The 26,393-nt window shown below is 49.0% G+C and overlaps 1 protein-coding gene across 1 annotated transcript in view; it reads left to right on the forward strand.

The window, feature by feature from the left end:
* CSMD2 (CUB and Sushi multiple domains 2) overlaps positions 1–26,393 on the forward strand; it is a 191,898-nt gene that overhangs the window by 146,012 nt on the left and 19,493 nt on the right. Inside the window, exons 43-57 of the mRNA XM_072355231.1 lie at positions 1,370–1,558; positions 4,390–4,567; positions 4,897–5,042; positions 8,619–8,699; positions 9,056–9,169; positions 10,726–10,914; positions 11,376–11,522; positions 12,212–12,400; positions 16,461–16,646; positions 16,861–17,055; positions 18,217–18,390; positions 18,700–18,873; positions 22,157–22,330; positions 23,074–23,262; positions 25,627–25,800. Coding sequence (XP_072211332.1) covers positions 1,370–1,558; positions 4,390–4,567; positions 4,897–5,042; positions 8,619–8,699; positions 9,056–9,169; positions 10,726–10,914; positions 11,376–11,522; positions 12,212–12,400; positions 16,461–16,646; positions 16,861–17,055; positions 18,217–18,390; positions 18,700–18,873; positions 22,157–22,330; positions 23,074–23,262; positions 25,627–25,800 — 2,499 coding nt within the window. The remainder of the gene's footprint in view (positions 1–1,369; positions 1,559–4,389; positions 4,568–4,896; positions 5,043–8,618; positions 8,700–9,055; positions 9,170–10,725; positions 10,915–11,375; positions 11,523–12,211; positions 12,401–16,460; positions 16,647–16,860; positions 17,056–18,216; positions 18,391–18,699; positions 18,874–22,156; positions 22,331–23,073; positions 23,263–25,626; positions 25,801–26,393) is intronic.

Raw genomic sequence — 26,393 nt, forward strand, 5'->3', positions numbered from 1 at the left:
GTAAGGAGGCCGCTGAACAAGCAGAAGTGGGACAATCCTGTCCCCAGGTGTTAGTGGGGAGGGTGGGGGGGATAGGGTGCACGACGCAGTTGTTGCTATTCTGTTGCATTTGTTCCATGAGGACTTAATCCAGATGAGTGGAAAGGTGTTAAATGAAGACCATGCTTAATCCTCATAACTGGGATCTGTTCATCCTGAGTTATGCCTACGGCAAATAGCAAATGTTCCTAGAGTGCTTTGTGACAGCGAGCCGTCTTTGAATTAATTCCAGCCGAATTCACTTAGATCTTGGCTCTGTCAACTGTCATGTGCAAAGAGCTGTGAGTTTGCTCTGAAATTTTGCAGCTAATTTTTGGTCTCAGCTGAAGTCCAGTTTGAGAACTCTCAAACACATCCCTTCCATCCTCAGCTGCAGCTTAGCTTTGTGCTGAGGCAGGCTGGTGGAGGGGACTGAGCTAATAAGGAAATAGCTAAATAGTATGGCAGTGGGGCTTGGGGCTGCCTGTGAGACTTCATCCTGTTGAAGGAGGAACTTTTGGTCCTGTTGATCACAGCTCTGCCTTTAGCAACATCCTTTGGACTTCTTTGTCCACCTGGCTTTGGTGTATGGGAATGTAGGCAAAGGACACCAAGGGCAGATCACGTGCTTCATACTGAAGATAATTAGGACGGGCTTTGCTGTGCAGCAGCTGGGAGCCAAGTGATCCAAGTACTGCCTGGGAGGGAGATCTGAGGAGTGGGAAAGATGGAGCATGTCTCCAGCCGTGTGCTGTAGCCAAGGACTGACAACAGGCTGCCTCCCCAGAAATAGCAATAAAAGCCACTACTCATACTTAATTGAAAACATTAATTTTGTCTCGGCTGTCCTGTTCATGCCCCATATAATTCATGCGCTACTGCACAATTTAGGAAGGAATGTGTTCTGTGAGGCATTCTGGGTAATCTCATGGAAATTGCTATGCAAATGAGCTCTAGCAAGGCTGACCAATAATTTATAATGCCAGGTGGAACATGGTAACCAATTGACTTACATTCATCATCAGAATTGTCCACGTTATGTTGAAAAACAAGGCCAATTTCCCAATTAGAAGTGAAGTGTGGGGTCACCCTGTGAGTGCAGGCTCCAATAAGCCAGAGGAGCAGAGTGGGTCCCAGTGCTCACATCTGAGGTTACCTCAAGGCAGCCCGGGATTGCCCCTCATCCTCCATGCTGATGCATGCATGGTTCATTAAAGTTTTATCTCTTTCAATTAAGTCATTGTGTGAAGGGGAAGTAGCTGAGCAGCGTGGTGAGCGTACGGTTCCTGCTTTTATGAGAAAATTAGAGGTATGAAACATTCCTCCTTTTATTTATTTATTTCTATTTCAGCATATGAGCTGCAGGAATGCCCTGACCCTGAGCCTTTTGCCAACGGTGTTGTGCGAGGAGCTGGTTACAACGTTGGCCAGTCCATCTCTTTTGAGTGCCTGCCTGGGTACCAGCTGATCGGTCACCCCGTCCTGACATGTCAGCACGGAACCAACAGGAACTGGGATCACCCATTGCCCAGGTGTGAAGGTATGGCTTTGGGATCACCCTGAGAGCACCCAGCCTGTCATGCTGGAGAAAGAAAAGGCCTCAGCTCTCAGTTCTGGCCATTTTTTCTGTCACTGTTCTGTGATTGGGCTGAAAGTTTCTCTGGAAACAAAAGCGTTGCTGGAGGCAGGCTGGGATCGAGCACTTTTCACATAAAGCCTCAGCCCCTGAGGTGGTGAAGCATGTTCTCACTAAGTTGATGTTTCAACATGTTTCAGCCAAGTGAAGGCGAACATTTTGAACAGTTCAAAACCAAGGTGAATCTTTTGAGGTGGAGTGTTTGAGTCTCCTGTTATGGGTGAGGGCTGTCTCACTGCTGTCAGTGGGAGCTGTGCTTTCACAGTGAGGCAGTCCAGGGTTGCTGCAGTAGTATCTTTTGTCTGCTTTATTTCTTCAGCTGTGTTCCACTTCCATCAGTTTAGCATTTTTGATCAGCTGATCCACAGAGCTTGCCTTCCTCCTACAGAGCCTTGTGTGCCCTAATTCTCTAGCTGATGCAGTTTCTTTATGCAAGAGGTCAGTACTGTCTTTCTTGATAGACACAGAATCAGGAAGGAGTGAAATGAGTTCCCAAATCTTGCTAAAGAACTCAGGGCCAGACCAGAAATCAAGACTTCACACACACAAATTCACACACTTCTTTAGGGAGCACACAGACTGTATGCTGTTGCTGTTTTGCCCCTAGCAGTCTCTGTAAAAAGACTCTGGCAGTTCTGGGGACACTCAGTGTGAGAAGGTTGGGTCCCTGTCCAGTTTTCCATAGCATGGCAATGACGACATCTCAAAACTAATCCAACAGCTCTTCACTAATATTGCACACACGTGCCAGGTGGATTCGGCATTCCTAAGGAGTGTTCCAGGCTTCAAAGTTCCATCTTATCAATTTCAGAATGGGGCTCTTTCAGTCTTTTATCCTTTGGACCGGTGGGCTGAGTTTTGTGAGGTTTCCTTTAGAAGGGTTTCACATGAACCCTTAAGAAATTCACGGCTGCTCATTGAAGATTTCCACTGCACTTCCCAGTGCACTGACCTTTATCCCAGCCTCCCTTCTGCAATTGGTCTGCACTGGGGAAAGAGCAGGAGGGCTGATGCTTTCCCTCTTTTAAGTCCTAAGTCCTTGAACTCCAAGAACAGAAAGCACAAAGAACAGGATCCTAGCTGTGCTCCCTGTGACTCCAGCAATGCAGAGGTGTGCATGAGTTGGAAACCATTTGGCTGCTATGTGCTGCTGGGAGGACTGGTGAGTAATGGTAGCAGGATGATGCCCTTTCCTTCAGGAATCGGCCCTGCCAGCTGCAACCATCCAGACCTTAGTTCTTTACTGTGTTTTTAAGTAGCTTTTCTGTTCTGCAGCACTTGTGATAGGACAGAGAGGTGAGAGGATAGGCGTATTTTGGTCCATTTGCTTTTTATCCTGTGCAAGCACATCTGCTGGGCTGTTAGTGCTGTTAAAGTCAGTGCAGAGTGTTCCATTTCTGGCTGTTTCCTTAAATGCAGCTGAGTCGGGTGGTCCATTTTTGCATACCAGCAAGCAGCAGTGACGCACTGCCTTAGGCTAACCAGCTCACCTTCCCCACACAGGTCACAGCTGAAAGCCCATTTAATTAAAAGAGAAGTTGTAGTCCAAACTAAAGGCACAGAGGCTGAGTTTTCCAGCAGCACTCCTAGAAGTTTTTCTGCTGATCAGCAGGCTGCCTGTTTTGCAGGGCAGAAAGGATCTTGGCCCCTAAGATTTCTTGGGTGTTTGTTTAGAAAAGTAAGTGTACAGGTTCATATAATTACACAGGGTTTTCTCAGCTTGACAAACCACAAGAGAAAGCAGAGCAGAACCAGGCAGTAAATATTTGGAGCCTGGCTTTAACTTCACATCTGGCACATCAAGTAATATCCAGAGTGGTACATATATGTGGGGCTACTCCTCTATGAACAGGGGAGTGTGGTGCCACATATATAGTATATAGTATAGTGCTAAGCCTGACTTACTAAGTTGCTCTGGGAGGAAGAATGTGTTAACCTAAGCCAAGGGTTAACACAGCTGTGTGGCTTCTAAAAGGGATCTGGCTCAGGCCAGGGACTATCTGCATTCACCCTGTGAGAGATCCAGAAGCTGATTTTTGTGCATGGCACTCATGGACCTCAGGACTGCTGTGGCCCTCCTGCTCTTCAGCAGGATGTCATCTTTCTGTCTCTCTTCTTCACTGCCCTGGCTGTTTCTAATTATGTCCCTGTAGCTTCCAGGTTCATTTAGACCTGGAAGATACCTGGTGCAATAGAGCTGTCGTCTTGATTAATGAAGTCGATGCTGCTGTTGTACAAATAAATCATCATTTCCCTCCTGCTCAGATGCGATCTGTGGAAAGCCAGCTGCTCAATGGTTCTGGTCCAAGCCAGGCTGTATAAGCAAGTGCATAGATTTGCCCACCGGTGTGATCTGGTTGGTCAGGAGCTGTGTTTACTATGCATGGGTGCAAACAGCTGGTGGACCCCAAAGGCTCGTACTTGGCTGTAAGAAGGAGTTGATTTGTGCACCTGGCCATCACATCTGTACAAAACAGCCTCACAGTCTCCTTTCAGCTCCAGAGCACTAAACAAATTTGTTGTAATGGAATTGAGTTGAAAAGGTTAGGGGTAGTTGTGACAGGCATGAACTATTCGCTGTGAGGTAGGCTCAGGTTTTGGGGCTGGATCCACCTGTGTGTGGAATTGCTTTTATTGAAAAAAAAAAAAGGAAGGAAAATGGAAAAGATATTTAAAAAGTCATTGATTTGGGGGATATTTCTTCACTAGGTCTCTGTTTGTTTGGTTACCTGCAGTGCCTTGTGGGGGCAATGTCACCACCCAAAATGGGACAGTTTACTCTCCTGGCTTTCCCAACCAGTACCCCAATTCCCAGGATTGCACGTGGCTCCTTACAGTGCCTGTGGGCTATGGGATCCATCTCAACTTCACTCTGCTGCAAACAGAGCCCTACAATGATTTCATCACAATTTGGTGAGTACAGCAAAGGTGTGAGGACTAACCAGAGCTGCTGCTTCAACTCCATTCCAGCAAGATGCTCTTGCAAAGACAGAGTGCTCCCATTGCTGCAGTGTGTGGGCAGTGCTGTATTTAAGAGCAGGAGGAAGCATCCTCTGGGAACAGTGGGATTTTGGACGGCTCTTTTAAAACTTAGTAGGTCTTCTGTGATTGTCAGCTGTTAAAATGAGGCACACTTGAAACATGGGGGGAGTTCTGTATGTGTGGTATAGGAGGAAGGTTGTTGCCTAGGATTAAAGATGTGTATTGGTGTTATTTTCTTGTATTCTCACCTACAATTTTAGGGATGGTCCACAACAAACAGCCCCGCAGCTTGGAGTATTCACTGGCAACTCTGCTAAGAAGTCAGCCCAGAGCTCTTCCAATCAGGTCCTGGTGAAATTCCACAGCGATGCTGCAAATGGAGGGATCTTTGCCATTTATTTCTATGGTCTGTATTGCTTCCTGCATGATGGATGCACTGTGTCTGCCCTTGGGATGCAGAGGGTCATGGGTCAGCTGTGGCTTCTTGTGGGGAGGTCTAGTACCGGGGGAGACGATATGTAGAAGAAATAGGCTTTTACCTGAAGTCTTCTGCAATGGAGTGCAATTCTCTGAAGTTTGAGACTGAAGGTCTCTTGTGCAATCAAGTGCTGGCAAGTGGTCACACCGTCTGGGCAGATGCAGAAATCCATCTGTAACATTGTGATAACTCAAGCACAGCAAAGAGCCCACGCACTAACAGCCATGCCGATCCCGCGCCTCTCTCAAGGTGATGCTGTAAATACTGTCCTCTCCGTGGCAGATCCCATTATGGATAGCTCCACTCTGCTTACTTAAAACTCTCCCTCTCTGCAATTTTAGCTGGATACGGTATTGTCTTTCCAATGCCATGCTAAACCAATTGGGTCATCTTGCTGTCCTGTTTTAAATGACAGCTGTGTTCCAGCTGAGAGGTGACTTTGTTTCCATGGGGAAGAAAACGATTCTTGTAAATCTCTGAATTATTTGGGGATTCTTTGGTGTGAGTGAGACCAAAGAGATGTGTTGGGTATTACATCAAAACGAGAGCATTTGCTTTCCGCCTCTAAAAGAGGACCCAGTTTTAAATTGGATTAGCTAACAAGTTACTACAGCAGTACTGGGGTTTTGGAAGGTGCAAATGGAGACCTCCTCTTGCTTTGATAATTTGCTTGCAGCAACTTCAGCGAAGTCTAACATGAATTACAAGATGAATCTGTGCAGAATATTTCAGCTTACGGTCGGTTCCAAAAGGCAAGAATTATACAGATAGGCTGAATTTAAAGAGTGCTTGCCAGGCTTCGGAGGGAATTGGTTTACTGCTGCAAAACACTGCAAGATTTATATTACCAGACCATGGTGTGTATGCAGGAGTTATGCAAAAAAACAGGAGTTAGGCAGTTTGGTACAGAAATGAGCAGTAGGTGAACGCTGCTGCAGCTGAGCAAATGCTTCTTTTCGTAATACGAATTAGTTACTCTCTTTGCTGTGCTTAAAGCCCATCAGCACATGTTGCTGTTCTCTGGGCTTGACAGCCCTTCATGCCGAGGTTTCTGTAGCTCATGGTTTCTCTGAGGTCTGAAGCCACCCTGGGCTGTCCAGGCAGGAGGTTTGGAGTGGTGCTGGGGGGAGCAGTGTCAGCCAGCAGCCTTTTGGAGCCCGTTTCCCAGATGGGCGCTCTTGGCCTTTTATTAAATCACAGCTCACTGGTTTATTGGTCCCTTTAAGCATGGGGCATTAGTATAAAGCCTAACCCCAGAGATTCACTGGTTGAGGTGGTTGCCTGCAGGGTGAGCTTCCTCTCATTCTGCATGTGGAGCCTCGTGGCACAGGGGAAGATGGAGAAAGGGGAGATGTGTTCATCCCGGGATCTCACAGTGCAGTCACTTGAAGTGCTGCCGTTGCTCTTTGGGGTGTAACTGCAGGAAATGGGATTTCCTCAGGATCTGTAGCAGTGTGTATTTTCATTCCTTCAGCTGCACGGTGGCAGATCTAGGACACTGACACCCTCCTTCAGCTTTAAATTGTCTTTTGCCTTGCAATGCAGATCGGCAGCACCCTTGTCAGAGAACCATTGCTCTTTCAAATGCCTGCAAAGAAACATTTCCTCAGGGTGGAGGAGAGGAAACAAAAGAATGATTTAGAGAGCTGGGAGATTGAATAGCAGCCCTTGAAAAATGATGATGTGGCACCTATTATTAAATGGGTTAGCTCAGGTGCCAGCGCGAACTGAAGTGTGAGTGTGATGGCGGGGGGGGGGGTTTATGGCACTGTAACTCAGAGGGTCCCACTGTGGTTTCAAGGACAGGACTCTGTTTTGTCCTGGTGAGAACAAATGGATGTGCTGTTGAAAGGAGCTTTGCCAGTGCTGCATCACCCATATGCTGAAGCCTTCTTAATCGCACCTCTTTATTGAAATATGGCCCATTAAGGAGAGGAGATTAATGCTGTAAATGTGGGTTATCTTTCCACTTCAATAGATGCTGTCAAGTGCTTTTTAAATCGCATTTAATTTAAATTTTTGTTGCGGATTCCCCCTTCCCCCGCTGTCAAACATCTGTTTAAAAGATTGCAAACAAGTGTGTCCCTCCGGCTTGTGGCTGCGTAGCAGAAGGGTTCTCCCCCACTGCCCCATCCGCTGCCTCTCCCCTCCTGCACACACAGGGGAGGTGATGATAACAATGCTGATGATGCCATGCAGTCTCAGGGACCAGTGAGCTGTAGCAGAGCCCCATTCTTGGATCCAGTACAGTCATGGAGTACAGAGTGCTCTGTGCCTGCAATGCTGACCTTGCAGCATTATTGCTCTGCACCACCTTAGGGGGTAGGGAAATTGGGGTGAGAGGATGGGAAATCTGCTTCTTTACATGTGTATTTAAGCAGTATCATAAGCCTCATTAAGGTTGCCGCCAGCTTTGCTGTGGTGTGAAGAGTTCGACGTAGCGGAGTTGGTAAGAATTAATATTCAGTGGCAGCTTGAGCTCCAGTATCTTAAATTAAAGGGCTGATATAAATTTCAGAGGAAGTTCTGCTTGTCCAGGGTCAGGTGCAGGGGGAGCAAAGATGCACAGAAGTGCTGAGCAAATAGCAGAAAATGTCTTTCATTAATATTCATTTTGTTCCCAGTGCCATTTTTTTTTTCAATTTAGCCATGCTCGCAGCTCCTGTGTGTTTATTTTCATAAGCAGAGCAGTTCTCAAACCTCCTGCACCCCTCTCCTTGTCTGCAGTACGTTTGTTTTGTTCCGTGTTTGCTCATCTTCAATTTCTGATAGAAAATGTGCTCTTTGCAGTGCATTTGGTCAGGTGCATCAGTCGTAGGAAATCTTCTGCTCCTCGACTGGAGTCCTTCCCATACAACCACCTGGTGCCTCCAAAGAAACACCGAACTGCACAACATCTGCACGGCTCTGCCTGGTGTGAGCCTTGCTGGGCTGCTCTGTGACCTGAGCTACATGCAGAGTTTGCAGCTGAAAACGTTTGCACTCCTGGAGTTATCTGCAGGGGAAATTAATGAATCATTCAGGGTTAAAAATAAGTCCTTGAGGTTTTTGTTCAGGGTCAAGATGAGATTATTGTGATTTACTTGGTGCTGGAGCAGTCTGAGACTTCTCCTCTTGTGTGGCTGACCTAACCCCAGTGAGGGTCACCAGGGTCTTCTCGTGGTATCCCAAAGGACAGTAACATTGCCTTATGGCAGCACCCAGCAGTTACCGTTCAGTGCTCATCCAAACAGTCCAATGGAGCCCAGGCACCTTTGGATCCACAGGCTGATGAAAATCTGTTTCCTAATAAATGCAAAATAAGAATGGCTGTTCTGGGATGCAGGTAACTGGAGCCGTTTCTGTGCTGTTTGGAGAGGAAAGGGCTGGTTGCATTCCTGGCAATTCCTTCTGTAGGTCAGGGTAGGATTTGCTCTGATGTCTGTTGTGTTTGGCACTGAAACAGCCATGGCTGCTTTCATCCCCAGCTTAAAATTTACTGCTGTTCCTTCGCTGTCTTTTCAGCCTACCAGCTCTTCAGGTGTCAGCCTCCAACCATGGTTCCCAATGCAGAAATCATCACTGAGAACGAGGAGTTTAACATAGGTAGGCTCATGGTCCCTGAGCCCTCCTTCCTTTGCTGTCCTCAGCTGCTGGCAGCATCTGTGAGAAGACATGACGTGTTGTCAATCCCAAGTCCTGGGTTCCAGGAGACCCCTTCCCATGTGACACTGTCTGATGTGTGACCCTGCTTAACAGCCATCATACACAACCCCCCACACTTCATAGAATCATAGAATGGCTGAGGTTGGAGAAGAACTTCAAGATCATCAAGTCCAATGTCACCCCAACCATACTACCCTTACCCTAACAACCCACCATTAAATCATCTTCCTGACCCTCTTCTCAGGGCACAATTCATCCTTCTCCTCGGTCAGGATGTGTTCTGTTTCTTCCTGCAGGTGACATTGTGAGGTACAGGTGCCTTCCTGGCTTTACGCTGATTGGAAACGAAATCCTGACCTGCAAACTGGGCACTCACCTACAGTTTGAAGGACCTCCACCCACCTGTGAAGGTACAGCCTGGGGACCCCATGAAGCACCCAAAGCTTTCCTGTCCAGGGACGGCTGCCATGGGCACAAGGCTTGCTAAGGGATGTAGCAAGCTGAGTGGCAGCTGGAAGAGGTTTACTAGCAAATGCTGCAGCAGAGGGGTTAATTTTCTGACTTCTAGGCTCCTGATACTGCAAGATTATGGGGCAGGGCTGCTCCCCTACCTGCCTTGCAACACTGGACCATGCACCTCCACTGGGCTCAGCCAGCAGCAGCTAAGTAATGATGAGGGATGTGCTGGGTGACTCACTGCAGCATCTCCCTGATAAACGATAGGGAACTTCCTCTACTTCCTGCTGGGGATCTGTGGGCTCTCAGCACCATATGGAAGGGCTCTTCTTCTTTTTGGTGCTGCCAAATTACCCCCCACAGCCTGAAGGCAGGAAGGCACTTGGAGCTCGGGCTTGCTGAAGTGGGACTGAGTGAAGCCGTGCTGATGGAGCTTTGCCACACAGTGTGTCTGGCTGCCTCCGTGAAGTCATTAAAGCAGTCACCCAGACGTCCTTACCCGGGGTGGGGGGAGGAATTGTGCCTGACAGTTTGCCAGTGAGACGTGAACAGCCAAAGCGGGGCAGAGCAGGCTGCAGCTCAGTGCTCCTCCTGCGAGGAACAGCCTCTGTTAGTGCTGCGGAATGTCTGATGTGGAAGAGAAACGAGTGCCCCAAGCACAGCGCATTGTGCACCTTGCTGCTGCTCAGGAGGGATCCCAGGGATGTTTCCGTGCTGCCATGTTACCTTATTTATCCTCTGGGTTCCTGCTGGTACTTCTGTTCGCTCCAACTGTGATTATTTCATCTCCTTCATCCCCTCCTATCTGAACATTTTTACCATATAATGGGATATTTTTCTGTAGCTTTATTCTCTCTGAAATAGCGTGACTGAAGGAGAGAAAGGGAGGTCATTCAATTATTTGCTGATGGTTGTTAGCCTGGGGGTAAAGGGACTCCTTAAATTACATCTGGCCACCAATTTACAGAGGTCAAAAAATCACTGATGGGATTAAGGATTTGGAAAGAATACAGTGTTCTTTCTGGATAGTTCTGGCTGTTTTCTATTAATACAAGTGCAATGTTTGCACTGGGTTTTAGAGACAATTATGGATGAAGTAAGATCCCTTTCTTTTTATGCTTTCTGTTCACTTTGTGTGTCAGCCTCCTCTCCTGGGGTGTAGTTGCCAGCCTTTTCATTTAGGGCTTTCAGCTGTGTTGAAAATGTCCAGAATTCCTCTGGGTGGGGGCTGCAGTGGTGAGAGAAATGAACTGGAGTTCCTATGTCCTGGCTGACAACTCAATGAGTGCCCTGGGATAAGTCCATCGTTCCCCACCTTATTCTGCCCCAGGTGATGAAGTTTCCAGGGGCTTCCAAGGGAGCATTTAGCAACTTGAGAACAGCAGTTTGGTTGCAGTGCCGTTCGTTGTGAAATGGTGCCAAGATGGTTGAAGTTTTTTGTGTTGTTGCTTTTTGCCCCTTCCTTGAAATCTGGTGTTCATTTTCTGTGGTCCCTCCTTGTTCCCTGCAGTGCCCTGCCCCATGAATGCAGTGATGACGGACTCCACTGGTGTGATCCTCAGTCAGAGCTTCCTGGGGAGTTACCCTCACTTCCAGACCTGCTCTTGGGTGGTCAAGGTGGAGCCTGGCTACAACATCTCCCTCACCATCGAGTACTTCCTCAGCGAGAAGCAGTACGATGAGTTTGAGATCTTTGATGGTAAGAGATTCACCAGTTTCACCTGTATGGAACCTGAGGGGAAAGGGAAGAGACAGCAATGCTGCTAGCTGTGAGTCCCATCCTCAAAGCCTTTGCTGACCAGGTGTTGTAGGCCTGGACAAACTGCCAGCAAACGTATCAGTATTCCTAAGGACACAGCTGTGCAGCCAAATGCAGAATACAGCTGCTCTGCTGAAGCCCTCGTGTTCGCTTGGAGCAGAATCCAGGTCTTGCTGCAGTCAATGGGGCTTTTGGTTTTCAGGGAGCCAGGTGTATTCAGTGGAGCTCATGCTGACAAAGCAAGCACTGAGCATGAGCTCATAGTGAAGTGGAAGCTCACACACTGCTGTTCCAAAGCACACCTGTTTCTTCGTGCAGAAATGCACTCTGGCACACAGGGCCCATGAGCTATGCTTTCTGTGTGCCAGCCCTGGCTGTTACACACTCCTCCTTCCTTCCAGGTCCCTCTGGCCACAGCCCACTGCTTTTGTCACTGAGTGGGAACTACTCTGCTCCTCTGACTGTTACCAGCAGCGGGAACAAAGTCTATCTCCGTTGGTCCTCTGATCATGCTTACAACAGAAAAGGCTTCAAAATCCGCTACTCCGGTGAGTGCCCGGCAGGGCTGCATGCTTCTGCCAGCAGAGTGGTCATCCCTTCGGCTACAGATCTCCACAAAGTTGCTGCAGAGGGGCAGAGGCCACCTGTGACCACAGAAGGTGCCAAAGCCTTGTGAGGGCACACGAAGCCTTTGTTGTGAGGCTTGGGAAAGCAGCTCTACCTCCAGCAAAGCCCAGCAGCTCTGACTGGGCTTCCTCCACTACCCTTAGCAGTCAGAACCAGAATGTATAAGCACAGACAACCAGGGATTCCTGGCTGCTCATTCAGCACAAAAGCTCTGCAGTGTGCTGAGTGCTTGCTGAGAATTCCTGAAAGTGAATTACTATTTTTTGGAACTTAGCAAGTCTTAATTAATGGAAGTTATAAAACTGGGTTGAGAACTTGCCAGCGTGTCATAAATAAGTTATGACTTTACTCAGTAAATGAATTAAGTAATATTTAATTATCAGAAATTACTTTTTATTTCTAGAGCTGAGTGAGACATAGATAGTAGCTCTGCACTCTTTCCCCCTTTGCCTTTGTATTTATCTATCCCTGGTTCTGTTTCTTGTACAGCCTCAGGTTATGGTAAGCAGCCGAAGCCAGGAGAGCCACGTGATTCTTGAGAGCAGGAAAGGGATTTGTCTTGCTGCAGCCCATGCATTGATTTATGTACCTCTCTTTGCCCTTCTTGCAGCTCCTTACTGCAGCCTCCCGCAGCCTCCAGCCCATGGGCTGATCCTCAGCCAGACGGGGCTGCAGCCCGGCTCCACTGTTCGCTTTGGCTGTGACAGCGGCTACCGGCTGGTGGGTCACAGCACTGCCACCTGCTCCCAGCACCCACAGGGCTACTTCCACTGGAACGAAGCGATCCCGCTGTGCCAAGGTGAGAGCGAGAAGCTGCATCCTTAACGAGGACCTGGCAGTCCTGGGAAGAACTGAGTAAAAGGGGTAAAAAATGGAAGGCTCTTGTCGTTCCCCCCGGTTCCCTGCTGAGGCTTTGAGCTGCGTGGAGGCAGTGAGAGGTGATCCTCTTATATCCAAGTCCTTGGAACAGATGAGCAAGGAAGGAAGGGAGTTAGCTGCTGAGGAGCAGAGGGTCATTGTCTGCTCTGGGGCAGGTGAGAGAAAGTCCATCTGTGCAGAAGCTTCTGCTGTAGCAGTGTTTGAATTCTCAGAAAAGGCACAGCCAAGCCCCAGCTAAGGACAGGAGGAGCTGTTGCCTGGAAGAATCTGGAAGGGAGGGAAGCAGTGTGAATCCTGCTGCGATTTGGTGGTTGGAATTTGCTTTAGTACTACAGGAAATCCACTCTGTGTGTGTCAATGTGGGACGAGAGTTCCTGGGATTCAGATGGTGCCCAGTTTCTGTTGGCTTGATATAAGATTCAGGCATGCCGTTGTTCTTTCCGCATCACCTCCTAATTAGCCGTAATCGTTATGACATATCATACTTAGCACATGGCTCCTTCCAGGCGTGGGAGAGAGGGCAGGACAGGGCAGTGTGCCTGCAGGTTTGCCTTCACGCTGTTTCCTCTCTTTCTGTGCACTTTCTGATTGCACCTTCTTCAGAATCCACCAATCATCCCTGCTTCTTTGTGTTGATAAGACGACCGTCTTGATTCAGATGAAACCTTTCAGTGTCTTTGAACATTCTTCCAAGTTTCAAGGGAACTGAACACAGGGGATTAATATTGCATTGACTTCCCTGGAAACCAGCCAGAGAATTGAGACAGCAAAGGCAAAATCCCATTGCTCTGTCTGCATCGTCACCCAGCCCGAGCCTTAAGGAAAAGCAGGATTATTTAGTGGAGGAGTCGGGTACCAAAGAACCTTGAAAATTCCCTTCTGCTTAGGGATATGGCTTTGTAGGCACGATGGTGATGGGTCAGTGGTTGGATCTGATGATCTTAGTGGTCTTTTCCAATCTTTATGATATGACTGATGGCTCAGTCCCTTCTGGAAGCACACAGCTTGTGTGCAATCCTGCCCCCAGAGGGATGTTCTGCAACGGGGGTGCTTAATGGAGCCCTCTCAAGGCTGTATTTATGTAAAGGTGACTGGAAAAGAGTAAACCAATCCTCCGTCACCAAAACACGGTGCTGTTGGTGGGGGGGAGCTGGGGAAATGGGCACAGGCTCTGGTAGTGATTTAACTGCAGCAATAGCTGAGCTGGGACTGCCGAGGAACACCATGAGCCAGGCATGCACTGGGCTGTCATGGCAACTGTGCCTGCGAATCCTTAGCCCAGCACAAGGAATCTCTCTGATGCACTGGGTCTGTTGTTTTTGAGGAAAATCACACAACGAAGAACAGTACTAACGCTGCTGAGTACTTACTGTCTTGGTGTGCTGGAATGCCACCTGAGCCTCATTCAGCTCCAAAGCCTGTATTTACCCCCAGCTGTTGGATTTCAGACACAGAGGCAGAAAGGGATGGACAGAGAGAGGATGTGAGATGTTGGGAGTGCATTGCATAGAGGGGGGGGAGCAGAACGTTCCTCAGGAGCTCACACAGGTTCTCTCTCTGTTCACCCATCAGGGATCTTAACAGCAGCCCATGGGTACCGAATGCCCTCAGCTGTAAGTAGGAGGTGGGCGAGCAGCAGCAAACAGAGCTGGTGGAGAATTCATGGCAACGCAGCTCCCCCTGCCTCCCAGCAGCTGGGAGTGGGGTTGGCACAGCTCTCCAAGCTCAGGTCAGCTGCAGAAAATCCAGCACTTCTTTTTTTTTATACACTGTTCCCAAAGCCAACTGGCAACCTTTTGTTTTGGGCTCTGCTCAATTTCTCATCCTTTCTGGTGGCCAGAACCGAATAGCAGAGATTTGGGAACTCGATCCACAGCACAGCATAAATTGCTCACACAATCAGCTGTGTCAGGAGGAGGAGAACCGGGGTCCCCATAAACACATGGTCTAGTTAACAAACGACATTTCCCACAGCTTCTTCCTGCCAGCACATAATCCTCTTCCCCTTCCCGATCCCCTCTGAATAATCTTTACTACGTGCTCCGTCCTCACTGACATTTATGGAAGCAGCAGAGAATATTCTACAGGGAACAATCTTGCGTTGGCACAATGGAGGAGAACACAAGATGATCTAATGTGCCTTTTCTGTCCCCGCTGTCTATTTTTAAGCTGCTTTGTTTTTGGAATCCCAGCTGCAGATTTGCTTTCATAGCCTCTGTCCCTTTTCCTCACACATTTTCTTCCTGCAGACTGAGCTTTTGTAGCTCTGCACCCCATAAGCTCTCCTTTTCCCTGCATCTCACTCTCAGTGGGTCTCTCCTGGCCAAACGTTGATTGCCCTGGAACAGCTTCTGTCTTTAATCTTTGTATTTTTGGAGATTTCAGTGCCCGGAATTTGAGCTTCAGAAATGCTCTTTGGAGCAGCATTATTGCCACCCCAGAACCAAAGCTGGACTAATGAACGTTTTAGTTTACTTCTGGCCCAGAAGTTGTGTATTGTTGCTCACTAACTGCTAGCAGTGCTGCTGCTTTTGGGATCTCTTTCTCCAGCCCCTGGGAGCAGCAGAGAATTGAACCAGAAAGAGGAGGAGGCTTTGCAGGGGGCAATGGCAAGCGAAGGGGCCAGATTTCTACCATCCTCTTGGATAGGGTGCAGCATCAGAAAGCAATAGCAAGAGAACTGCAGGATAGAAGTGGAAGGGTAAGACTTCCCAGGCCTCCTTTTGCCTTAGAATGACATTGGTATTCAGCGTGGCTGCTTGTCTAGACACCCAGCCTTGTGAAGAGATTCGCCGAGCTCCTTAGCTCAATGAAGTGACATACATGTGATTATCATTTCAACCAGGGATATGCCTGATCATGCTAATACGAGCCTGCTGAATTACTCACACCTATTAGCAACACCAGCATCTGTGAGGTGCTGTGTAATTGTGCTCCAGGCTGGGGCTCTGGCTGACTCATGGAGTAGCAGTGGGATAAAAGTGTCCTGGACCTTGAGTGGTAGCGAGCTCCAGTGGTTGTGCTGATGCTGTACATGAGAATGTTGGTTTCTCCTTCAGTGTTCAGCAGGGTCCGCATCACCAGCAGGTAACTTCTAAGGTTGATGATTTCCTGGCTCCTGTTTGCTTGCAGGGGGAATAACAGGAAAGTCAGCTTGGGGCTCAGGAGTCACAGGCTCAGCTTCCAGTTCATGCATTAGCTGGATGGGTGCAGCTTGGGTTTGATTTCTCAGCTCTCATCAGCGCTGGGAGAGACAGATTTGAATGACAGATTCCCAGTGCTGGTTTTCTCAGCATTAGGGAGGAGGGCAACAGGGTTTGCAGCAACTTGTGAAACTCCTACAGCATGAGTGAGTGTGATCCCAGCCTGTCTGTGTCTGGCTGGCGTTTGCATTGCTGGGATGTACTTGGCCCCATCCTGCCCAGCTCCTCCCAGGTGCTGCTGTCCTGCACAGCCATTTGCCATTGTGCTTCCTTATCAGTTTTCCCCCTGAATTTTTCCCTCCACCTTCTCAACCATGATGCTAAATTTATCCCTCCTTCTGGCACTACATAATTATAGAATTTGCTGCCTACTGCAATCCAGAAGTGCTGTTAGAAAAGGGTTTTGGGTTGCCGCTGCTGTGGGATGTAAATACAAACCATTATTGCTGTCTAATCCTTTATCTGTGTGTGAAAACTTTTGAATACTGTGTTGATGCATTTTGTGTTACAGATAATATAGAGTATGAGCCAGAGTCTCTTCCAGCAGACAGTGGTACTGAGCGCTGCCTTTGCTGTTACCACACCCTTAGAAAAGAGCTGAAAATCTGATCCTCTGTTAAAGTGGGCATTCATTGCAGCTTTGTGGTTCAACAGAGCGCTGGAGCTTTTGTAAACAGGAGAGCTTGGGATCAGGGTTTCAGCTCACTTACATACAGATGTGATTAAAACCGGGAGCTGCCTGATTGCTCAGCTGGGTTCTGCTCTCCTCCTTCCCAGCTCTCTCCTGTGGAGTTCCCAAAGCCCCAAAGAACGGCGTCGTCTTTGGCAAGGAGTACACAGTGGGGACCAAAGCTGTGTACCACTGTGACCAGGGCTTCCAGCTGGCTCCTGGTGAGCCTTCCAGCACCGAGTGCCTGCAGGAAGGGCAATGGAGCAACGGCAACCAACCCCCACCCTGTGTGGGTGAGTACCCTGAGCACCATTGGCCTGCTCCATCAGGTACAACATTTAGTGCACAAGGATCTTCAGCCTGTGTAACTTGTGCCTCCGGTGCTTCATTTCCCCACTTGTGATTGAGATATTGATGCTGCCCCCCGTTTAAAAAGCCAGCATGCTTCCTGAGATACCCCAAGGCACCTTTTACCAGCTTTGTCTCCTTTCCTTCTCTTACTTGTAGCTGTTACCTGCCCCGATATCAGCAGCATTGCTGTGGAGCACGGCCGGTGGCGGCTGACCTACGAGATCCAGTACCACTACAACGCCCAGCTGATGCTCATCTGTGACCCTGGCTACTACTACACAGGACAGCGGGTCATCAGGTGCCAGGCCAACGGGAAGTGGAGCATTGGCGAGCCCATGCCAACCTGCAAAAGTAAGATCAGAGCTCAGCCCTGCCAGGGGCTGATGTGCTGCATGGGGCGTCTCACAAGGATCACACTTTGTGATTGCCACGGGGCAGGGGTGCGGGCTCTGCTGATAGTGTGCAAACACAGCCCTGGGTGCTCTTGGCAGAGCCTGAAAGGGCAGCTGCAGAACAGCGCTGCTGAAGGAGAGTTTGGGAGCAGGGAGAGGTCGTCTGTTGATCTGATTCTCGGTTTAATTTAAACACTTTTGCAAGAACTCAAGCACATTAGCTCATCTGTCGCTGTCAGGTCCCAGCAGCTTCGCTGTCACCGGTGCCAGATGCTCTGAAGTTTGCTTTTAAGGAAGAAAATAAAAAATTCTGATTTAAAACCTAACCTCTTCCAGTTTGATGCAAATGCCAAGTTTATGAGGGTAACGGAGTCACCTGTAAATCAAAAGCATTCCTGGCAAACAAGCAGCACTCAGTCGTTCTGACACGACTTCAGTGCTTTGGATCTCCTCTTTTGTCAAAGGTGGAGTTTTTCTTCTTGTGAGTGCAGATAGAGGCAGCAGGATTTCTCCCTTGGAATGGCAGCTCTCCCTTCCCTCCCGGCTCTCTTTGTTTCTGGAGATGTGACTGCCAGCTTCAGTGACAGATGTAGTTTTACCCCCGCTAGCTCTTCAGCCAGATCCAGGAGCGTGAGCCTGACCCCATTTTATTTCTCCTGCGTTATTGCCACATAAATTCAAATGACAGGAACTTGGCAGTGCACTGAGGTCAGAGGAACCCAGCGCGAGGCTCTGTTTTCTTGCTGAGTGTGAAAACTCCCAGAGGATTTGCAGATCTTTAAGGCAGGTGAAATAAAGAGCTGAACTTTATGTCTGGAGCTGCATCTCCAAGGGCTCCCAGCTCAGCTTCAGCTGCAGCAGAGGAGGTGGATCCCAGGCTCTCATCTGGGTGTCCTCTCTGGGTCAGGTCTGGACACTGCAGCCCTATCCTGGAAGTCACTGCTAGAGTGCATGTAACTTTAATAACCTTTTCTACTCATTTCTGCCTTCAGTAATGACTTGTGACAACGAGAGTCACATTTCTGTTAAAACAAATGAACAAAATTAAATATGGATATATATGGATATATATATATAACCTCGACCATTCCCTCTTACTGCGCTCTTGGATCCTTTTCAGTTATCTCCTGTGGAGACCTGCCCACACCTCCCAATGGGAACAAGATCGGCACGCTGACCAGCTATGGGGCCACTGCCATCTTCTCCTGCAACACTGGTTACACCCTGGTGGGCTCCCGTGTGCGCGAGTGCATGGCCAACGGGCTGTGGAGCGGGGCTGACGTGAGGTGTCTGGGTATGTGCTGGTGCTGGAGGAGCCCAGACTGCATGCTGGAAGGGGCAGGGGTTTAAATACTGATATGAGAAAGAACCCGAGCTGAAGCATTGGGGTTGTTGGTAGATGTAAGAAGGAAGCAGGCTTTGATTCCGTACTGCTTAGCAGATGTGAGATGTTTTGGGATCGGAGAGGAGAGCTTTACAAATGATCTGTTGTTTTTGCTGCCGCTCTGGTTTGATTTATGACTGCAGATCCCGACCCAGACAGGTCGGCGGGCGCTGGCTCTGGGCGGGCGTTCTGACTGCTTCCCCTGTGTCCCTCCTGCAGCTGGGCACTGCGGCGTTCCCAGCCCCATTGTCAACGGGCAGATCAACGGTGAGAACTACAACTACCGTGGCAGTGTGGTGTATCAGTGCCAGCCCGGGTTCCGCCTGATCGGGATGTCCGTGCGCATCTGCCAGCAGGACCACCGCTGGTCCGGGAAGACGCCTGTCTGTGTGCGTAAGTATGTTGTCAGGTGTTTTAGCCCTGGTTGTGCTCAGAGGATGAGGAAACACAGAGGTTGTTGTTGAGTTTACAGCAATGAAGAACTGGAGGAGGGGGACCTGTCAGTCCCGGCTTACACAGAATTGTAGGGGATGGAAGGGACCTCTAGAGATCATCTAGTCCAGCCCCCCTTCCAAAGCAGGCTCCCTCAGCTGAGAAACAGTGGTCCCCCGTATCACTGCTCCTCTGGGAGGTGAGTTCAGCTTTGTTTCAGAAACGCTCCTCATTCACACAAGTGCTGTCAGGCTGACAGCACCAGCTGAGTCCCTCCCCTCTGCACAGAGCGGTCCTTCCCGATCAGCCCGACGTGTTGCTGGCAGCTCTGCAGTCCATAGCAGCACTCTCCATAAGAGAACAGCCATCTCTGGCACTGATACCGTGTACTCAGAGACCAGATACAGAGATGACATTGGGAGATCAGGAGAAACACAGTCAGGTTTCCTAAAGGGCCAATGCTTGGAAGTGAGCCCGGTATTTCTCCAGGCAGCCCAAAGATGAAGTTGGTTCCAGCTGTCCTGCTGGGAACAAATCTGGAGTGGCAGGTCCTGTAGGCAGCCACCCTTGGTTTGGGAAGGAACAACCTGTGGGCTTTCAGGTTGCTTTGCTCATTTTTCTGCTTCTCGAAGCATTTCATACCCGGGCTGTATGAGATTGCTTTGCATGCACACAGTGAGTGTACGGTGTGTGAACATCTCTGGGGTTTGCACAGGACAGAGCTGAGGAATGGCAGCAGTGGCGAGTTGGCAGTTCCAGCTGCTTTGCTTCTCCACTCTGCTGTATAAATTCCACTTTATTTTGCTGTTTTTCACACACCGAGTTTCCAGTAGATGAGCACAGGTGAAGGTGTGCTTTGTGACGAGGGTTCATTGGGCTGTAGGGAGGTTGGAGGCAGACATGGTCCCCACCAAGCACACTGCTGCTCTCACCTTCCTTATGAGACCCATGCTCTGTGCCAGAGGTCAGCTTCTCTCTTTCTCTGATGAACATTCATGAGTCACCTTGCACAACCTTCTCATTTATCTTTCCAGTAAATAAGCTAATTAAGTAAGTCCCTAGAGCCTTAGTTGTTAATAAGTTTAAGCAGGTTCTTATCGCTGGACAGTGCAATCCATTTCATATCACGATTCTCCAGGTGTTTACTTCCAACCTCTGATGTCTGGGTTAGGGCTTTGTGTACTGAGGCACAATAGTACCAGCAAGATACGAGGTAAGGACGACCTGCAAATGCATGAATATGCAGATGTCAGCCTAAAAGTAAGAAACAGACTCAAGCTGTAAAGTCTGCCCGAGGCTCCTAACATTGGAGGTGTTCATGGCTAGGATTCCTCCTGGGGCTTTTAGGAGAAGAACTATTGGGAAGGCTGTCTCTGGTTCTATAGGCAGGTGTGAATTATTTCAGTGTCTGAGGATGCTCAGCTGAAAAAGTTTAAATTCCCTTTCACCTGCTGAGTACACACACTGTAACCTTGGAGCAGGGAATCACACTGATAGAGTGCTGACTGCTGTCAGGCAGATTTATGGAAATGGAGCATTTTTTAAGCATCCATTTTCTTGCATCGTCTTGTTTCTTTCAGGAGGGACCAAACCCTTCAGAACAAGGCCTGTCTGTGTCTGTCTTCTGGTACTGAACCATCCCTCCACTGCTGGGCTCATTTGCACGCAGTTCCTTTGTTCGGTGCAGCTTTGTGCTGGCTTCCCACTCCGACACCTGAAAGCCCAGCAAGCTTTTGTGCAGAGCCCTGCAAAGGTGTCCCAGACAGAAACTGGCCTTGAAGTTATTACACTACATTAAGCCTTATGGATAACATAAATGTAATGTCATTAAAGCAGACCACTCTTGAGCTCTGAAATTAGATGGATTGAGGCTTTATCACCTTCTGAATAAGCTCATGGTACTGTGTGTTACCACATTACCATTTCCCACTGTCTTGATATGTTCTCTTTAAGCCTGCTGCAGTTGCCTGCTCTATGTGAACTGGGCTTTTTGATCCACGCCAACTGGAGGGAGCCTTTTTTTTTTGTCATTTTTTCTGGGAAAGAATCCATCAGCTATTTCAAAACGTGCATAATTGTATTCAGAAGTCCCTCCGAGAATCTGACATCTGCTTCCTGTAGCACTGAAATGCCGTCTTGCTTCATATTTTTTAAACCTGTACCTGTCACCAGCTTGCATAAGGAATAAATTCCTATCCCTGTGGTACAGTCCAGCCCTGGCAGTCAGATGCGTTATGGATCTTTTGTGGGAATTTCATCTTCCCCTCGTAGCTTCTGGCTTTGGCAGCCATGCAGCTGAGTGCTGGACTTCTACTGCTGGGCCATTACCCAGTTTCAGCATGACGGTAATCAATAGCGTTTTGTCCTCAGCTGTCAGAAGGTGTCACATTCCTTAAGCAGCCGAAAAGCTCCGTATGGAGCATCCTGACATTGCTTTTGCACGATGGAACTTGCTGCCGTGCCTAAAGCAAAAGTCTCCCGGGTTGCTCCATCCTTCCCAGCCCCACCTCTGCCAGCAGAGCAGCCCAGGTGAAAGTCCTTTAAACTTCAGCATTGCAGGTGTTCGATGCTGCTGGGCTCCTGCTGCTCCACTCCCTGTGCCTTCCCCACCTGATGCTTCCCCCAGGAAACGCTGGAGCAGCTCAGGGCTGGCCTGAGCTTATACCAGCCATGGGAAAAAGAACTACACAAAAATCCTCATTATAGGGATTTAGTTACAAAGGTTTTCCCCTGAAGTTTCTCAGACCGAAGCAGGAAGATTTAAGCTTTTTAGGCCATACGCTCGAAACCTGATTTTCCTTCTCTTTTTACTATCCCTCCAGGTGTAACTTTATACTGCAGTGAGCATCTGACTTACACCAGGCAGGGGGAGGAAAACATCAGGTTTCATGGCTGCGTTTGTGATGCCCAGGGTAATGTAAGGCAATAGATTAATAGCAGTAGCTGGGATTTTTGAAGAGGAGCTCTGGGGATTTACGGTATAAGTCAGTAAGATGCTGGCACTCTGCTGCTTAGAGAGTGGTTCAGAGAATTTCCTGCACCAGTAAGATGAATAAAGTTACCGTATCCTCAACTTGATTCAGTATTGTCACAGAGCTGGACACAGATCTTTCAAGTCCGTCTGAGTTTCAGAGTTGATGCGGGTTTTTCCGTGCTCTCTTTACTTGAGATGTTTATTTTTTTCCCACCGGATAATTTACTTTCTTCCCAGCAAAGAGGTAACGTCTCCAATTTCTAATCGTAGCCATCACTTGTGGCCACCCTGGCAACCCTGCCAACGGCCTGACCCAAGGCACTCAGTTCAACCTGAACGACGTGGCCAAGTTTGTCTGCAACACCGGGTACCGCCTGGAAGGAGCAGCGCAGTCACAGTGCTTGGCCAATGGGCAGTGGAGCAGCACCCTGCCTGCCTGCCGTGGTAAGTCTGCTCTGCCCACCCCCACCAGCTGCTCTGCGTTCCCAAAATGCAGCTTGAAGCTGCCCTAAGCTCATGTAAAACACCTCGTGGTTCCTTAGGAGCATGCGAGTGATTTTGGAACTCCAAGGGCCTTCTTAAATGTTACAAACTCAGTTTTCCCTTGGGCTTCTCTTAATGGGCTCTGCCCAGCCCTACGTCCTCCAAGACATCGAATTATTTGCTTTAAGTGGGGTGTACAGAAGAAAATATCAGGCTGGACCGTTAGCAGAGGTCATCCTGATAACCCTGGGGCAGCTCACTGAAAGCAAACACTCTGTTCTTTGCCGCAGAGCCCTTTCTCCTTACATGCTGCCCTACTTCCAGTGACATTAGCCCCAATTCCACTTACCAGATTCCCTCCCCTCCCTTCACTCCCTCTGTCTTTATTCTGTTAATTCAGTATCTGTTGATACTGTCACTGTGTGGGTCAAGAAATCAGCTTTAGGTGGATGTGTGAGTCCTTATTTGGGGCTGGAGAGTGAGGCTGTGTGCCAGGCTGTGAGCCCGCAGCGCCGCCTCCATTCTCTCTTTTAATAAAGATTTCTTTTTCTGCTCCCAAAGAATCTGAAAAAAGAAACAAAGAGCCCCCGAAAATTGTGGAATACGTGATTTGTGGTTTCTTCCCCTTTCCCTGCTTATTTTTGGAAGAATCCTTTGTTACACCCTTCGTTTTGTACTGTTTTGTTGTTGTTGTTTGTTTGCAGTTGTAAACTGTACTGACCCCGGGCACCTGGAAAACAGCATCCGTCAAGTGCAGCCGAGTGGTCCTCACAGATTCAGCTTTGGAACAACTGTCTCATATCAGTGCAGCCATGGATATTACTTACTGGGTACACACGTCCTTACCTGTCAGGGGGATGGCACTTGGGACCGTGCCCTCCCACAGTGTCTTTGTAAGTTCTTCAGAGTAAATACCATTCTCTCAGGGCTTCCAGTCCCGCTCCGCAAACCTGTCACACGTTCTCATTCCATGCGGCTCTGCTGGTGCTCACTTGGCTGAAAGCTCTTGTAAGAAAGTCTGAACCCAGAGCCCTTTCTAATCCATGGCAATGGTTCTGGCCCCTGGGTCAGAATTTATTGATCTAGCAGCAGCTTCCCTCCACCCACTCATCCCCGTGGCTTTGGGGAAGGGAAATGGCGTTGTGAAAAACACCCAGACTTTGTTCTGCTGCAAAGCAGGTGGTAGAGAGGAGATCTGTTCCTTGACTCTTTACGTTTCTTGGCCTTTCTTAAAATATCCTGGCCCCGTGTGCCACTGCGGTTTGCAGTGCAAACTGGGAGGTTCAGGGCAGTGATTTTGGCTTAAGGGTTATTTCCAGGACTTACAGGTAGGAAGACACAAAATGCTCATGTGGGTCATGTACTGAAGTAGTAATGCCTCATCCAGGAGCTCCATGGGCACTGAATGGAAGATGGCAGTGGGATTGCACCCAGCACAGGACAAGCTCTGCTCTGGCCCCAGTATTAGCAGCCAGGGGGTTTGGCCTGAGGAGCAGTGCAGGTGACACCCAGCAGCCCAAGGCAGAGCATGGGGAGCTTTCCTGGGACGTGAAAGTTATCTGGGAGGAAATGAAAGTGTTTTATGAGGGTGGTATTGCAAGCAGGGAAGAAAAAAACCCAATGCCAGAACAGAGGCGTGGGGCTGTGCTGGTATTTCCTTCTTAGGGACTAAAGCAACTGTGATCTTCTGTCACCCAGCATAACAAATCACTAAAGCAGTCAGAAATGGAGCTTCTTAAGTTTGAATCAGCTGAGCTGTTCCAAAGCCACTACTGATTCTTTTCTCTTGTTCTGACACCGAGTTAGAAGCAATAGACCTTGGCACATTTCCCTTTGCTTTTGTTAGCAGCATACCACCTTCTCGTGTTTACAGCACCCTGCACAGGCCGTGAGGAACTGACAAGTGATAACCACGTGTTAACACAGCTGCAGGGGCTCCAGGCAAGCAATTGCCTTTACAAACCAAGAGTCTGCTTCCTCAGGCTGCTCCTGGTTTGTAAAGGCAACTGATCTCCTTCCCTAAAATGCTGAACATCCATTGATTTGGTGGATTTATGGGCACTTTGGAAAGCCAGGTCAGTTCTACAACTGATACCTGGATTCTGCAGCCGTAATGGCTTGGAGAGATTTTTGCACGTCTCTGTTTTCTCTGTGTCAAAGTTGGGATGTGCTCAGTGCTGAAACCCGGATTCCTTCCAAGTGCTGTTTATAGTTGGGAACCCAAAATTAATGGGGACTGTTTAAAACAGAAGCCAAGAAGCTTGATGCTGGAAAGGCTTATGCTGGGAATTTTGCCTCGTGCCTGGCTTGGGGGGGAATAAAGCAGAGCTGATCTCCTTTGAAGGGTGGGAGAGAAGTCCAGGAAGGAAAGCACACGGGAGCTGAGCCCAGCACATCAGAAGGAGCAGTCTCCCTGCTGTGTCCATAAATCCCTTAAAAACCTCGATGCTGCCACAGGTTTTAAGCTTAGCTGAGTCTGCTGGAGTATCTGTTATTAAATTGTTAGTTACAGTGTGAGTTTAAGTATTAGCTATCAAACCCATTTCTTTGCAAAGCGTCCTTGGTTTTAGTCACAGCTCTGCGCCAATATATTTCAACGCCCACATGCCCAAACAGAAGCGTGCTCTCCTTTTATTGAGGCATACATCATGTTTTCTACCTAATGCCAGTATTTGTATTTTTAGACTCTAGCAGAGGGAGAGAACATATCCGTTACGGATGCTTTCCTTCAGCAGCCGAGCGATGCGTGCTCCTTAGGCTGAGAATGCTCATCCAGACCTGTCTAATAGCCCCTAGATCTGTTGGTATATTTGTCAACACCCTCGCTGTCTCCACTTTGATTGCCAAGCTAAAGTAAACCTATTAATTATTGTTAGCGGTGCTTCTTTACTGGCGATGGCTGAGCGAGCAGCGCTCGGAATCCGCCAGGATAATTTGCTCAGGTGTGACACAGCATCGATTACAGCTCTGTGCTGCCGGGACAGGGTGAGGATGTGCATGGAATGGTTTGAGGTGGAGAAGGGTTCTCTGAGGGATGTGCAGATGCCTGTCAGTGTTAGGGCAAGGCACCGATGTGCAGACCCTCAGTGGGGCCTGATGTGCCCTCAGAAGGAGGCAGTGCAGTGTGAGCCCGTCCCTGGGGCTGGGCACTGCTGTTTGGTGGGCAGCTCTGTGAGTGTGAGCTGCCAAAGTGCCAGCAGGCAGCCCCAAGCAGGCGGTTCCCTGGTGGCTGAGGCTGTCACATTGGTCTCTTGCAGTGGTCTCCTGTGGGCACCCAGGCTCCCCACCCCACGCTCAGATCTCAGGTGACAAATACACCGTCGGCTCCGTGGTCCGTTACAGCTGCCTGGGGAAGCGGGCTCTGATCGGCAACTCCACACGCATGTGTCAGCTGGACGGGCGCTGGAGCGGCTCCCTGCCGCACTGCTCAGGTGAGCTGGGCATGGGGACAGGCTGCAGCCCTCATCCTGAGAGGGGACAGCACGACAGCTGAGCTGAGCTGCAGCAATGTGAGTGCTGCAAGGGAGGGGTTGGATGGCGGAATGCTGAAAATCACTGTCTGAGCTATCAGGTCTCCTGCAAGTTGGATGATAAGCACTGGCAGAGTGTAAAGCACTCAGCTTGCAAGAGGAGGAATAAATCACTGCAGCAAATGTTTGTGGCAGGAGGTGTACTGCAGCCTGCTGCTTTACAGTTTTCTCTGCACGGTGTCTGTACATGGTGAACGTGTCTTGTGAAAAACTGGGCCCTTGCATCTGAATGCAGCATCTGAACCCTCCTTCTCATGGGTTCCAGTAAAAGAGCATGTGTGGCCCTTTTCCAGGGCCTGACATCTGCTGTTGAGGCACCACAAGTTGTCCCGGGTCTCAGCATATCAGCTGGAAGCAGCTTGGCATCAGGACTCCTTCTCTGCTCCCGTGCCAGCGAGGAAGGGTCTTGCACTGAAAACATCCTGATAAGCCAAAATGTCCCTGCAGGGATAAATCAGAGTCATGGGGGACACAAAGGGATGTGCTGCCACTGG

The sequence above is a fragment of the Excalfactoria chinensis genome, chromosome 22 (assembly GCF_039878825.1).
Source record: "Excalfactoria chinensis isolate bCotChi1 chromosome 22, bCotChi1.hap2, whole genome shotgun sequence".
Lineage (NCBI taxonomy): Eukaryota > Metazoa > Chordata > Aves > Galliformes > Phasianidae > Excalfactoria > Excalfactoria chinensis.